Source organism: Platalea leucorodia (assembly GCF_965183815.1).
Source record: "Platalea leucorodia genome assembly, chromosome: 4".
Taxonomy (NCBI): Eukaryota; Metazoa; Chordata; class Aves; order Pelecaniformes; family Threskiornithidae; genus Platalea; species Platalea leucorodia.
In genome coordinates this window covers 125,871,974-125,884,570 of record NC_138826.1, presented here as the reverse complement: position 1 = coordinate 125,884,570, position 12,597 = coordinate 125,871,974, and the positions used below count along the sequence as shown (strand labels likewise).

The 12,597-nt window shown below is 41.4% G+C and overlaps 1 protein-coding gene across 1 annotated transcript in view; it reads right to left on the bottom strand.

The window, feature by feature from the left end:
• Positions 1-214: 214 nt before the first annotated feature.
• LRGUK (leucine rich repeats and guanylate kinase domain containing) overlaps positions 215-12,597 on the bottom strand; it is a gene marked incomplete at both ends in the record, with an annotated part of 52,928 nt that continues 40,545 nt past the window's right edge. The window contains 3 exons of the mRNA XM_082310234.1: positions 215-396; positions 809-978; positions 6,285-6,407. Coding sequence (XP_082166360.1) covers positions 215-396; positions 809-978; positions 6,285-6,407 — 475 coding nt within the window. The remainder of the gene's footprint in view (positions 397-808; positions 979-6,284; positions 6,408-12,597) is intronic.

The window sequence follows — 12,597 nt, the reverse complement described above, 5'->3', positions numbered from 1 at the left end:
ATTTCCCAGCTGAGAGCGCCTGGGGAAATAATTTCTAGCTTTGGGAAATACAGAAATTACTTTTTAATAAAGTTATAAATAAATAACTTTTGGGGGGAGAGTTAATCAGAAATGGATTTAGAAAAAAATATTTGATAGTCTTTGCTTTGTTGAAGGGAAATATCCCAAAATCAGTATTCCTGTTAGACAGAACAATTCGGTGCAGAATCAAGATTCAAGACAAAGACTTGGCTGGCAGGGGCTGTCGAGGGTCGGTCCGCTTGCGCCCAGGCGGGATTGGAGGTAGGACAAGCTTGGAGTGGGAGCCTGGCCAGTTGATGAGCTGAGGCACATGAGAAGAACCAGTCTTGGACTTGCTGTATTTTCTCTGAAGATTGTCACTAGGGAGTTCAGTCTCTGCAGAAATTATAAATAAGTGAAGAAGCACTAAGAGGGTGTTTATTTCAGTGAAAAGTCAAAATTTACCACAAAGCGTATCTCCAGCTGAAAACCCAGTGTTTTGGGGGGTGAGGGAAGAGAAATATCTCCAGGTAGTCTAGTGACTGTTCTACCTCCTACATGTGGAAGGGTAACTTTATGCCTAAGCAGCCACTATTTTTAATTGCTTAAAAAGTTCATTGAGAGAAAGCTGCTTGGATTGAGTATGTTGCATTCACGCTCTGCCACATCGTAGCATTGCTGCTTATCAGCGTCGTTACCAGGAGCATGGAGAACCTGCCCTGTCACCCAAATAAAGCTACGGTCATTACAGTAAGAAAGATAGATAAACAGCCTGAGCAAAACAGTTACTTTGGAATACGGTTCAAACCTTTCAATCTGTCCACTCCGTTTTTAGCTCCTCTTGGATCTTGATGCTCAGCTTTGGCTTCTTCAGTAAGACGAGCATGGGGAGCAGGAGTCCGAACCGCCAGAGCTTCACTCGCAGATGCGCCAGCTGAGATCAGAAACGGTCCGCTAGCAGGGCCTGAGTCTCTGCAGCTGAGAGGGGGAAATGATTCATGCTTTAAAACAGCAATAAAAAAGGCACACGCCCCAGGTCTGACAGTATTACTGATGTTGCAGTCACACAACTCAGTCAAAAGTCAGAAATAAATCCCAGTACTTATCAGTTATACAGAGCTTTTTCACACATTACAATTCTCTCAAAACTTCTAGTGCTAGCAAACACAACTACTGCCTCTCTCGGTTTTCATTTATTGGTTTAATTGATTGCACAGAGAGGTAAAATGAAGAGGTTCGTGCCACACAGTGAATCGGCTTCAGATCTGGGATCAGAACTCAGCGCTCCTTATTTCCAAATCCGTGGTTCGGCACTGCAGACGATGTTCCCTCTTGGTGAGTAAAAGAAAATAGGAATTGCCTTGAAAAGAAGTGTTTCTGTAGTACCCCAGTGACAACACGGACCATCAGCAGCCATTTACCAGTGAACAGTACGCAAGGCACCTCTGACCTGTTAAGTCTCTTGCAGAAAATCCAGTCAAAGCCAAAGCCTGAGTGGTCTGAGACCATGCTGTAGCTTGTTCTGATAAAGGCTTTCCATTTCCATCTCTATACTATCAATTTACTTCAAGAAGAGTAAGGAAAAGACCTTGATTGATATGGAGAGATCAGTAACTACCTATTTAATGCAAAACCGTAATATATATCTGGGGCAATGCTTAAGACGTTTCATAATGCCTCTCTTCATACAGAAAGGACTGTTCTGGTCTAGGTGAGAGCAGCTGATTCATAGATTTATGAATCTGGGAGGAAGATCAAAGATTATCCACCCTGACCTTATCCATGGTGCAGGCCAAAAGAATTTCATTCTGTAATTCTTGCAAGGAGCATTTTAGCTTGTGAGAATACTGTGATTACAGTGTTCTGGGGAATAGAAAGAAACTATTTCAGTGGTTTTTTAATAAACCCATACAATAAGAAGAAGGGATCATGAATAATGAGATAAAACAGCATAGTACTCCCATAAGACACAGGTAATTATCTTCTCACTAGATGTACTGTGGAAGTCTATGAGAATTTTGCCATTGCCTTCAAGGTAAAGGAATATTACAACCTGTAACGTACCGAGTGCGTGCGTCTTCCTCTGAGGGCCACGGCATCCAAGGATGCTCATCGGACACTGAATGCTCTAGCCAAGTGCTTAACCCTAGTCACAATCTCGTTTTAGCTGCCTCTAATACACATCAGACATAACTGTGGTAGGGATAAGAAATTACTAGGAGTAGTAAATTCAGGCTCAGTATAAACAGCAGCTTGGACTCTTCAACAACATCTATTCCAGTTTCTAAAAGGCTGACTACTTCTGCTTTTGCTTCAGAGAACATAGTCATACCTTCGCTTACAAATAAAGGTTAAAAATAGATATCATATAGTTCAAATTAACCCCCTGTGGATCTCTAGCTGCAACTACATGAATGCACTATGTTAAAATGCAGCATCCTAAAGTGTTCAACAAAAATCTTCATTGCCTTTCTCCCCAGCTGTCCCTTTCTTAAAGGGCAGAAGACAAGGTAAAACTGTGGGAAACAATTTACGTACCACTTGGCAGGGTGTAAAGGGGAGGCAGGTACCCAGGCTTTTCTAGTACAGGTGTCATAGGAAGCATTTAATTTAATTAAGGTTTCTTGTAAAACCACTCAAGGAGAATAACATCAAAAATAAGCAGGACAACTAGAGCTTATGAGGTCTCTGCCACCTAGATGTCCAAGGTATTTGGGAGGGGTGGGGCAGAGGAGCTGAGAACCTACCTCTCCTTTGTGCTTTTGCCAGGTGACCTGTCAAGGAGTTTGGATAACCTATCTATCTTTAGTCCTTCTCTGACAGCCTCAGCACAGAAACGAGAACTATTATAGGTGAAGCAGGCATGAGTTCCCTCTAGTAAAATTTCCCAGTCAGCTAAATGGAAAAGAAATGAAAAATAGGAAGCTTAAAAAACCCCCAGTATTACCCCATGGAGGAATGAGATAAATGGATTCTGTGTGCACTAAATACAAAATACGTTAGTAACGAGTTGAGGAGTAAAGCAGTGGACTGCCATAGATTCTGTTTAGACTGTGGTTGCCCTGGCCTGCCAAACCCTAACACATGTCATTGCACGTGGTGTCATAATATTTCAATTGATGGATATTTTTCATTTGATTGTGTTTGGCAGGAACGGGGACGTGCAATTAAATATTGAGACAGTTCCTTGTTAAATGCACTGGTCAATGGTGGGTGAGGTTCTGACTCCACCCTCAAACTTGCAAATGATGGAGGCATAGTAACAGATTAAGAAGTTAAGTTTCTGCTCTCCAACTCACTATATTTTGCCGCTTCTCTCTTCTCCTCTCCTTGTTATGCTGTAACCAGATCGTTTCAATACCCTTACAAACACCTCTACCGGTAAAAGTGAGACCTAAAGAATTTATCATTGCCTGTGGTGAGTAGCAGTCCTTTAAAGTACAGTTGTAAGATATATTGCCTGAAGGACTGCTGCTCACCAAAGGCAATGATAAATTGTTTAAGCCTGTCAGTGAAAAAAAAATGGAACCTCAGGAAAAAAAAAAAAATCCACACTTTCATGTGTGGGAGAGTTCAGCCTCCAGCAGAGGAGTTAAAAAAATCCCTGAAAACTGGCATGGTGTTTTCTTTTGTGAAATCAGGAAAGACTAGGTTGTCAGAGTTTACTTCCAAGGAGAAGACCATAGCTATGGTCTGAGCAATGAAAAGAAGCCATGGGTGTAATTAGAAACTATCCTGCTGAAAACTGCAGGTCAGTGGGCAGGCGTCCAAACCCAACCCTTTCATTTTCACTCTTGAGTAAAATCAGTGAGCAATCAGGATCATTTCTTTTACTTGTAGACCAGAAGTAAGAGAACAACTGCAGGACTTGAATCCAACAACTGTTACTGACCTGAAGAATAATGATGCCACTTCCACCACAGCTCAAGCTTAAATAAAAACTGCCAGATTTGAGAAATAATGCAAAAAACTGGGGACCTGGACAGTGTTGCCCAGTGAGATATCAGACTAATCTGCAGTCTCTGATCTTGGAAAACAATATTCCCTTGATTGGCTGTGCCTGGAGGTCAATACATTCATGCTCTTACCCCTTGATGGCTTTTTTTAGTTTACTCTTTCTTCCATTCCAAACGTTGAAAGCACAAAATTGGAGAGAAAGAAAAAGAAAATATTAAACCACCTCGATATTCAAACAAAATCACTACAGGCTTTACCACAACGCTTCAGAAATATGGGATTTTTCTCACTAATATTTCAAATGCATCCACACAACAGCATTTCCATCAATCACGCCTATAAGCGAATTTCTTCCAAACTTTCCATATTTCCCCTGCAAAAGGGTTTGACAACATGACTCTATACAATTTTGCTGTAGGCCATCATGCATGCGCGGAAAATGAATCAGATTAGCAGTTTGCTTTTTCTCTCCTCACAGTTGTTTCTCCACTGTGTTATTAACAGTGCTAAATGAAAACACTGCTAAAGTCAAAACACCAAAATGTGGTGGAGTGGAAAGACATATTTATTCCCATATGCGAAGGGTAAGACCTTTACAACTCGTCATAGCTTCACACTCATTTGAGTTATAGGTCTTGCCTCTTACTGGTAAGGACAGATGATGCATAATCCCTCTGCAACCCATTACGCACTCGGTTTCTCTCATCCGCTCACGCGGTTCCCCTTCAGCACGCTCCACTGTGGCACAAATACTCGGGACAAATGAATCTGCAGAGGCCTACGGTTTCAACCTTTTTACAGCATGCTAATTAGCTAGTTGTAATTACAGTGGCAGGTAGTCCATCACACAGAGGGAACTGGCAGTCTCTCTAAGATATAAAAGGAACACAGATTTTTTTTCAACAGCAAGTTTGGCTAAGAATTCTGCTTAACGGATAAGGAATAAAGAATGGGTTGAAATCTTATAAAGATGCTCAGCATTTCTCATCAGTCTGACTTAATGTGAAAAGATGCCTAATGTGTGTTTAGAAGGTTATTTAACAGAGATTTTTAAAAGATGTGAAAACACAGAGGTAAAAAAATACATGGTATGGTATGTTTAAATCTAGCAGGAAAGGTACCTTGGTTTGTATGGAAGGAGAACAAGATATCAGACATGGGATTGAACCCACGATCAAATTCAAGTTTACCAACAGCCATCTGGCACAGACATCAGCTCACTTGAGGTTGCAGCTTTCAGATGAGCTTTGTGGTAGGTTCCGAAGAGTGAGCAGAGCATGGCTACAAGCACACACCTATTTCTTAGCGTGGATGGGGGATCTGGCGTGTCGTGCTTCACTAGGTCACGCTGTGCGGCATCCGGCTGCTTCTGTGCATCCCATCTGGGCATGAGATTACAACAGATGGCCAGAAGAGGGGAAAAAAAAAGCTTATCCAGGATACTGCATAGAAAGGCCGCAATGTCACTTGCCACAACAGCAGACAGGCTCGCTGGCGGCCAGAGCTCAGCTGTACTTATGAAACAGGACCGTTAGAGTAAGTCACAGCCATCTTGTAAGAGGCAATGTGGACCCGCAGAGCAAGTCAGGAAAATATAGCCTGCTTCGTAGCTTGAAGGCCTAAAAGACACTGAAGATGTAGCCTCTTCAAATCTTCTTCTATCCTCACCTCTCTACAAGCTTTAAATGAGATAGGAGGCATCTCCCTCCCATACCTCAGAGCCTGTTTAGCCGTGAAACATATAAATGAGGGTGCTCATCACTCACGAGCAGAGACGCTGGACAAGATACGAAGCATAGCAGCAATGGCTGAGATAGTAAGAGAAGGTAAAGGTACTACAGAGCTCAGTATCCTGATGGGGTCTGCGGTTATCATGGATGAGATATGAATTTGAAGATCATGATATCGCCCAGAGCCTCCCAAATGGTATTCAACAGTAACTATGTTAATCCTCTAAAGGGAGAATGAGAAATAGTTCTGATAGCAATATCTGGTAAATTTGTCCAAAAAAATATTTAGCACTCAAGTTCTGTTTTTCTATACCTGGACCAAGTTTCTTTCAGCGTCCTTCTCCCTTCAAACACCCTCTTGATAGAAAGCTCTTGAAATTCCCTTTCTGTGTATGTGAATTATGGTGTCTAAATGAAACCATTCCCATGAATGACAAGACTTTGTTTTATGCTGCAGTGACACATGTTTAATAAGGCTGTTGGTGTAACAGATGAGACAACTGCATTAGCTTGGGAAATGCTTTTAGATCTTGAACATTGCAGCATTAACCTTCATTCCACCCAGTGATGATCTGCTGTCTCAGAAACTGAACTCACCGGCTCTCTGGGTGAGGCAGGGGGAAGCTCTGGTCTCGGGTGACATTCCTTCCATCAGCAGGTATTGGTGGTTCCAGTAATTGTTGACGGGAGCTGCTCGGTGCAGGAGTGACTGCCAGGTCCCTAAAATGTTACAAAAAGAAAAGAAAGTGCTTGTTACATGCATTTATATACTGTGATAGCATAATTAGTGCTTAGTGAGTTCACAAGACCTGTTCAGATGGAGGGGAGCGTTGTCTCCAGTGGGAGAGAAACAGCAATAAGCAGTTGGGGGTAGTAATCCAGGCTCTGTTTATAGCCAATAGAGAGGCACAGTCACAGCTACAGTACGAATAAACTCAAGCTTAAGTAGATATCTAAAGCAGGTTGGATGAATCACTCTCCACTGAGACAGAGCGAGTAGGGCAACTTGCTCAGATAGTGACATTTTTATTAAAGACACCCAAAATCGGGTGAGATTAATCCCGCCCCTTGTGACTAACTCACGAGGTGAGAAGTTTCATCTTCACTGCCATGCGTAACACCTAAAAAAAAGAATTCCTGCTAATCGCAGGATTGACACCACTTTATTTATAGACTCGAACCACAGAGCTAAAACCAAAGAGATGCAGCACTGGAGACTACCAAACATGAGAGAACCTTAATGAAATGCCGAACTTACAATTTTAACTCTTGGAAGATTCCATACGTCGACCCTCTGTACCAGAGCCACCCCACCGACACACCTCAACTGAACTCTGAAGGAATATTTTTATTTTTAAAGGCAATGAGCCCATGTAACTTTTGTGTGTGCCATTTTCTAGTTTCCCTAGGAAGCTTGTCAAGAACATTTTTAACTGCAGTAGCAGCTGCTGAATGCTTGCTCCATGGGAGAAGCTAGGTTTTTAAGGAGGGTTAATATCTTTTCTGAAGACTCATTGCTACAGTTTGGGAAAAAAACCCAAACTGTTAAGTTCTTCATCAAGCCCTCAATCACACCCATAGGCCATTAAGGAGACAAGTATACCTCTGCCACTTTCCCATGGGAGACAGAGAGGCTGGAATCTCAAACTGTCTTTTCACGCCTCCTCATCTTGCCAAAGCGGGCCCGGTCCCCGCTGGGGGTCTTCTGGTGCTTCAGCGATGAGGCTTTCCCCACTCCTCCTCAGAAATCAGTCCCTAGCCCAAAACACTGTGCATGGCAAGCAAGGTTTTTCTACTTTTCATCTTTAAATTTCCCTTTCTTTAGTTTCTTCTTATTATTAATATCTATAAATAAAGCTTCCCTAGTGTAAGGCCTCAAGCTGTTATTGTTTCACTGTCAAGCAGCTGCTGGCTGGTAATGGTGTTTGTTCGTTATCGGCTCAGATCAAAATCTAAACCAATTACATAGGAGAAAGGACCTGATTCCATTAATGGCCCCCAGAGCTGTGTGCTCTCAGAAATCATTTCTTGTAAATCCACATGATGAAAATAAAAAAAAAAAAAAAAAAAGAAAATAAAAAAGGAAGAAAAGAAAAACTCTCAGCAAAGAACTCTGTTCAAGATACAGCACAGAAATACACAGCCTGACGATGGAGGCTCTAAGAGTCAAAGCAGAAGGCTGAAGACAGGATTCAAGGCCACCTCGCTAAGGACTGGGTCATCACAGGAGAATGAACTCTGCTTCCTGGAGCAAAGGGTTGGATTCAGAACCCACAACCCACTCCCAGAAGCTACATCTCAGTTGATAAATAAATTTAAAACAGCACACCTGACAGCGAAGAAAAATATGTGTATTTAAAGATGTTATAGAGATGCTTTTTCACCTTCTGTCTCTGCGCTAAATGTCTTCTTTACATTGCCTCTCAAGTTTTGTACTGTCATTATAGGTGATTAGGCTCAGAGCGTAATTCAAATTGCACCAGGAAGCCTCAGCTCGAAAAACAAAGCAAAAAAAAAGAAAAGAAAACAGGCTGGAGAAGTTAAATAGCACCCTGTGAGAAGGCATATTCATGTGGTTCAGAACAATGTCCTAGTTTTGTCAGTAAGAGGGGCATAGAAATAAAACTGAAAAGCAAAATTACATTGAAGCCAGAGGTTGACTAGACAAGAGGGTCTGCCAGAAATGCATGCAACCACATGCATGAAAATCTTATGCTCACAGCAAGCAAATCCAACCCGAAGAGAGTGTCTCAACCACAGGTAGGCCACGGACCTTCTCTCTTCCCAGTTCTGGCAAGGAGCGCCAGTCAAACTGTAAAGTGTACGAATTTCTTCCATCTCAGAAAAGCAAGATTGCGTGTTATAAATTCTCTCGGTGTTGCCTGCTCTTGCTTATTCCAGTTCTTTCAGCAACATTTAGACGAAATCAAGAAGTTAATCATTAGCTAAAGGCCCGATCTGAATGAGACTTCAACCCAACCCCTTATTTATTACCCTCAAACACACAGACAACTAGCGAAATTATTCAGAGCAAACCACCGAACGTTGCCCGTACATTATATTAGGCAATGAGACATCAAAATGACTTTAATTACACCTGCACACAGCCACAGGCAAAAAATAAAGAGGCCAGGTTTTCAGTAATTTGGATTTAAGAATCTAAATTTATGTAGATAACCCTGCGGGGCTGCAATAAATAAAATATGTTAGATTCTTGTGTGACACCACTTTTAAAATTTTCTAACACATACTCAGGAAAATTGAGCAATATATTTCAGTTTGGATTAAAATCCGTAACGATGAGAGTAAGCATTAAAGAATCTTTTAATATTTACAGATGCACCAGAAATTCAAAACATCTAGTACCTTAGGAACTTTTTTGCATATATCATTTCTGGCATCAGTTTCATGTATTTAATAGAATTTAGGTTCAGCCCTAACTGAAGTAGGGTTCTCATTCTCTGCAGCAGCGCTGCTTCAAAGCAAGCTGAGCCGCCGCTGCCCTCCACCATTTCTGGTCCACAGCCACCTATTTACACGCCCAGCCCTCTCTCAGCACGATGCCAGCACCGGTGGTTCTTCAGAGTGAGGGAATTTGATCTGGCTGAAAAAAACCACCTTTTTGTTTGGCAAAAGCTGAGCTGTACCTTTATCCAATTCATCACTAAGCTGTATGACACTGGAGGCCGCGGCAGCGCAGAGTGGGCAGTGGAAGAAAAGGAAGGGGCACTGCTACTGAAGAAATACTAAAGTTACTGAATTCTTCCTCATTGAGTGACAAAAAAATGTCTGGACATAAAAGTCTACTTTGCACTGATAGCCCTTTTTAACCACAGAAATCAGGATACAAATCCTCAAATAAAACACCGCTTTAAAGGAGCTACTCATATAGTTTATACAATTAAAATCTAGTCCAACAGATAAAAAAAATCTTTAATTCAAGCAACACCTTGTAGAAACTTCTAGCTGATCATATTGGTATTTCTATGTGCTAAAAATATACATAATCAATTACCTGCATATTTCACAAATCTGTTCTTTTTACGTTATAATCAGCTACTTTTTAAAGTGCTTGTCTTCTTTTGCTTCAGGTTACCTGCAGTGCCCTCAGAACAAAGTTTCATTCTATACCAACTCCATCCAGCATGGCAAACATGGACCTTCCTCTCGTATTTCCCAATACAATTGGAAATTAATCCGCTTTCATGAACTCCCTTCTCTCTATCTGCCCTGCTTTGCTCCAAGCTGTCATCTCCCCAGGGGCCGAACAGACAGAACAAGATGCATGCTTGCTTCTCCCATCACAAGTCCATACCTTCAGGCAATTCCAACTCCGCTGGAAGGTCTGGGTAAAAATGGGGCTTTACGTTGGAGTAATTGAAGCAGGGGTGCATGCTCTTTTCTCTCCGCTCCTCTAGAGAAGCAGTATTCCCTAGGGAGGAGTGCTACGGCAGCAAGCTTACTACATCAAGATTCATCACCTGAAACCCTGTATAAGGCCAAATGCGTTACCGGTGATAGAAATCATATTTTTACATAAACGGCAGACTGATTAAATGGACAAAGTACATTTATGCACTGCTGCTGACAATGAAAATAAAGAAAAAGTGTATCGTGTTCTAAATAAAAACTCATCAGAACAAAGCTGATAAGATTAAAGCAAGAATAGACAGCAAGAGTTTTTTAAAACTGAATTTTAAACAGGCATGACCTATCCTATTTATGTAGGCAAGTAAAAAGAGAAATAAAAGCCTCCAAATAAAATACAGCTTGAAAGAAAATAACTTAAAATATGGATATTCCATAGGAGAGAGAAATCTGGGAAGCACTAAAGCCAAGATGGATCTAGACACAACAACGAGATGAGATGTCGACTCTGGATATGTAATGCAATAATGGCTCCACAAAAAGATCAGTGTAATTTTTGAGCAACATACTCAGAGACAACGAAGTATGGTGCCTCAGATGCAGGCTTTAGTGTCTTCTTTGCCAGCACTTGTTGGAAGGACACTTGAAATACTCCGGACTGATTAATTTTGAGAGTTAATTAACAAATTAGAGAGACTTTATAGAATCATAGAATCGTTAAGGTTGGAAAAGACCCTTAAGATCATCGAGTCCAACCGGTAACCCAGCACTGCCAAGCCCACCACTAAACCACGTCCCTAAGCACCACATCTCCCCGGCTTTTAAATCCCCCCAGGGATGGGGACTCAGCCCCTGCCCTGGGCAGCCTGGGCCAGGGCCTGACAGCCCTTTGGGGGAAGAAGTTTTTCCTAATACCCAACCTAAACCTGCCCTGGCGCAGCTTGAGGCTGTTTCCTCTCGTCCTAACCCTACTGAATTTGCTAAGCATAGACTTACAGAGAAAGATGAAAAGACATTACAATATATATAGTTTAAGTAAGAACCATGGAAAGGTATAAAACAAGATAACAGTCTAAGTACCCCAAAATTATTTGGATGCTGCTGCTAATATTATTACGAATAATGCCATAATGGATTACCTTGTGTTATCTCAGTCGCACAATCTGTGTACAAATTCCTCGCTTAGCCCTTGATAAAAGCTACAGAAAGCCACATCACCTTACATTTCCTATAGGCTAAGAGTGTGCACAAAGACAGTTACCACAGCTAAGATGACATGCAATGACCTTTTAAGCTACTCATGACCCAGGTCCATAGTTATATATTGAAAGAAAGATCCATCAAACCCTAGGTGAGCTTTTCCACAGTGAAAGCTCCTCTTTTATGGGTATTTAAAACCTTATCCAATTCTGTATAAACAAACATGCTCAATAGAACAAACATACTCTTGCTGCTGGACTGGACTACATGACCTACCGGCTTCTTCGCTATCTCATTGCTACATTCCAGGATTTAGATTCTCTCTCAGAATTTCAACCATTTTATAGCATTCATATTTATGGCACCTCTTGACTTAACCTCTTGCATGGAATGGGGCGTTGTCTACTCTTGCCTCCAATTCTGTTGAGCGCATCTATCCCTTGAGGCCTGGTAATTGCAAATGCTGATTGGGGGTGACAGGATTTTCTCTCACCTGCCTGACAGCTCTGCCAAAGCAGTCTGATACTTAACTCCAAAATCAGCTTCCAGCAAATGAGTATTGTGGAATAAAGGGAGCAAAGAGCAACAAACCGAGGCAGACTCACATGAACGGTTCACACTGCAACACTAAATCAAACCCAAAACATCTAGCTAAAGAAAACACTGATTTCCATTTTCCTTCTCATTTCAACATAATTTAAATTGAATGAATCAGCTACTTAAAAAAACCCTTTTCTCTAAGTAAAGATTTGAAAAATGCATCATAATTATACATCTCTGCCTGTAAGCTTCTGCCATTGGTTTTCTAGAGACAGTTTAATTCAGTAGGTTTTTTTTTTCCTTCTTTCTTTATTTTTTTTAAATAGTCAATCTCCAGACTTTGTCATTGGAATGATTTTCATCAACACATCTGGTCTGTACAATTGGTGACTGCATCTGCAGAGGCCTGAAATGAGCTGAAAGGTGTGAACTTTCCTATTCGTTCTGATGATCGCTGATTGAGAGGCCTATGTGATAGTTTAAATGTCAACACTGTGAGCCATTTCATGGCAGGTAGGAAAAGCAAGCAAAGAAGAATTCAGATCAGGAAGATTTACACCAGGGGAAGGCAGGAGTGCCACAAAAGATCAATCAAAGCAGGCACATTGAGATTTATAGACTTTCAACACCATTTTTGCAGGGCTGTGACTATGAGGAAAAAGGAAGAGAGTCAAGACAGGATCCATTTTCTTAAAAATAAATAAATAAAATTAGGAAGTGGAGTCAGCTTTCAGAAATTCTGCTTTAAACAGAGAGATCCACAGAAGATGTACTGCAGCAAAAACCCTTGCACTGAGCATGG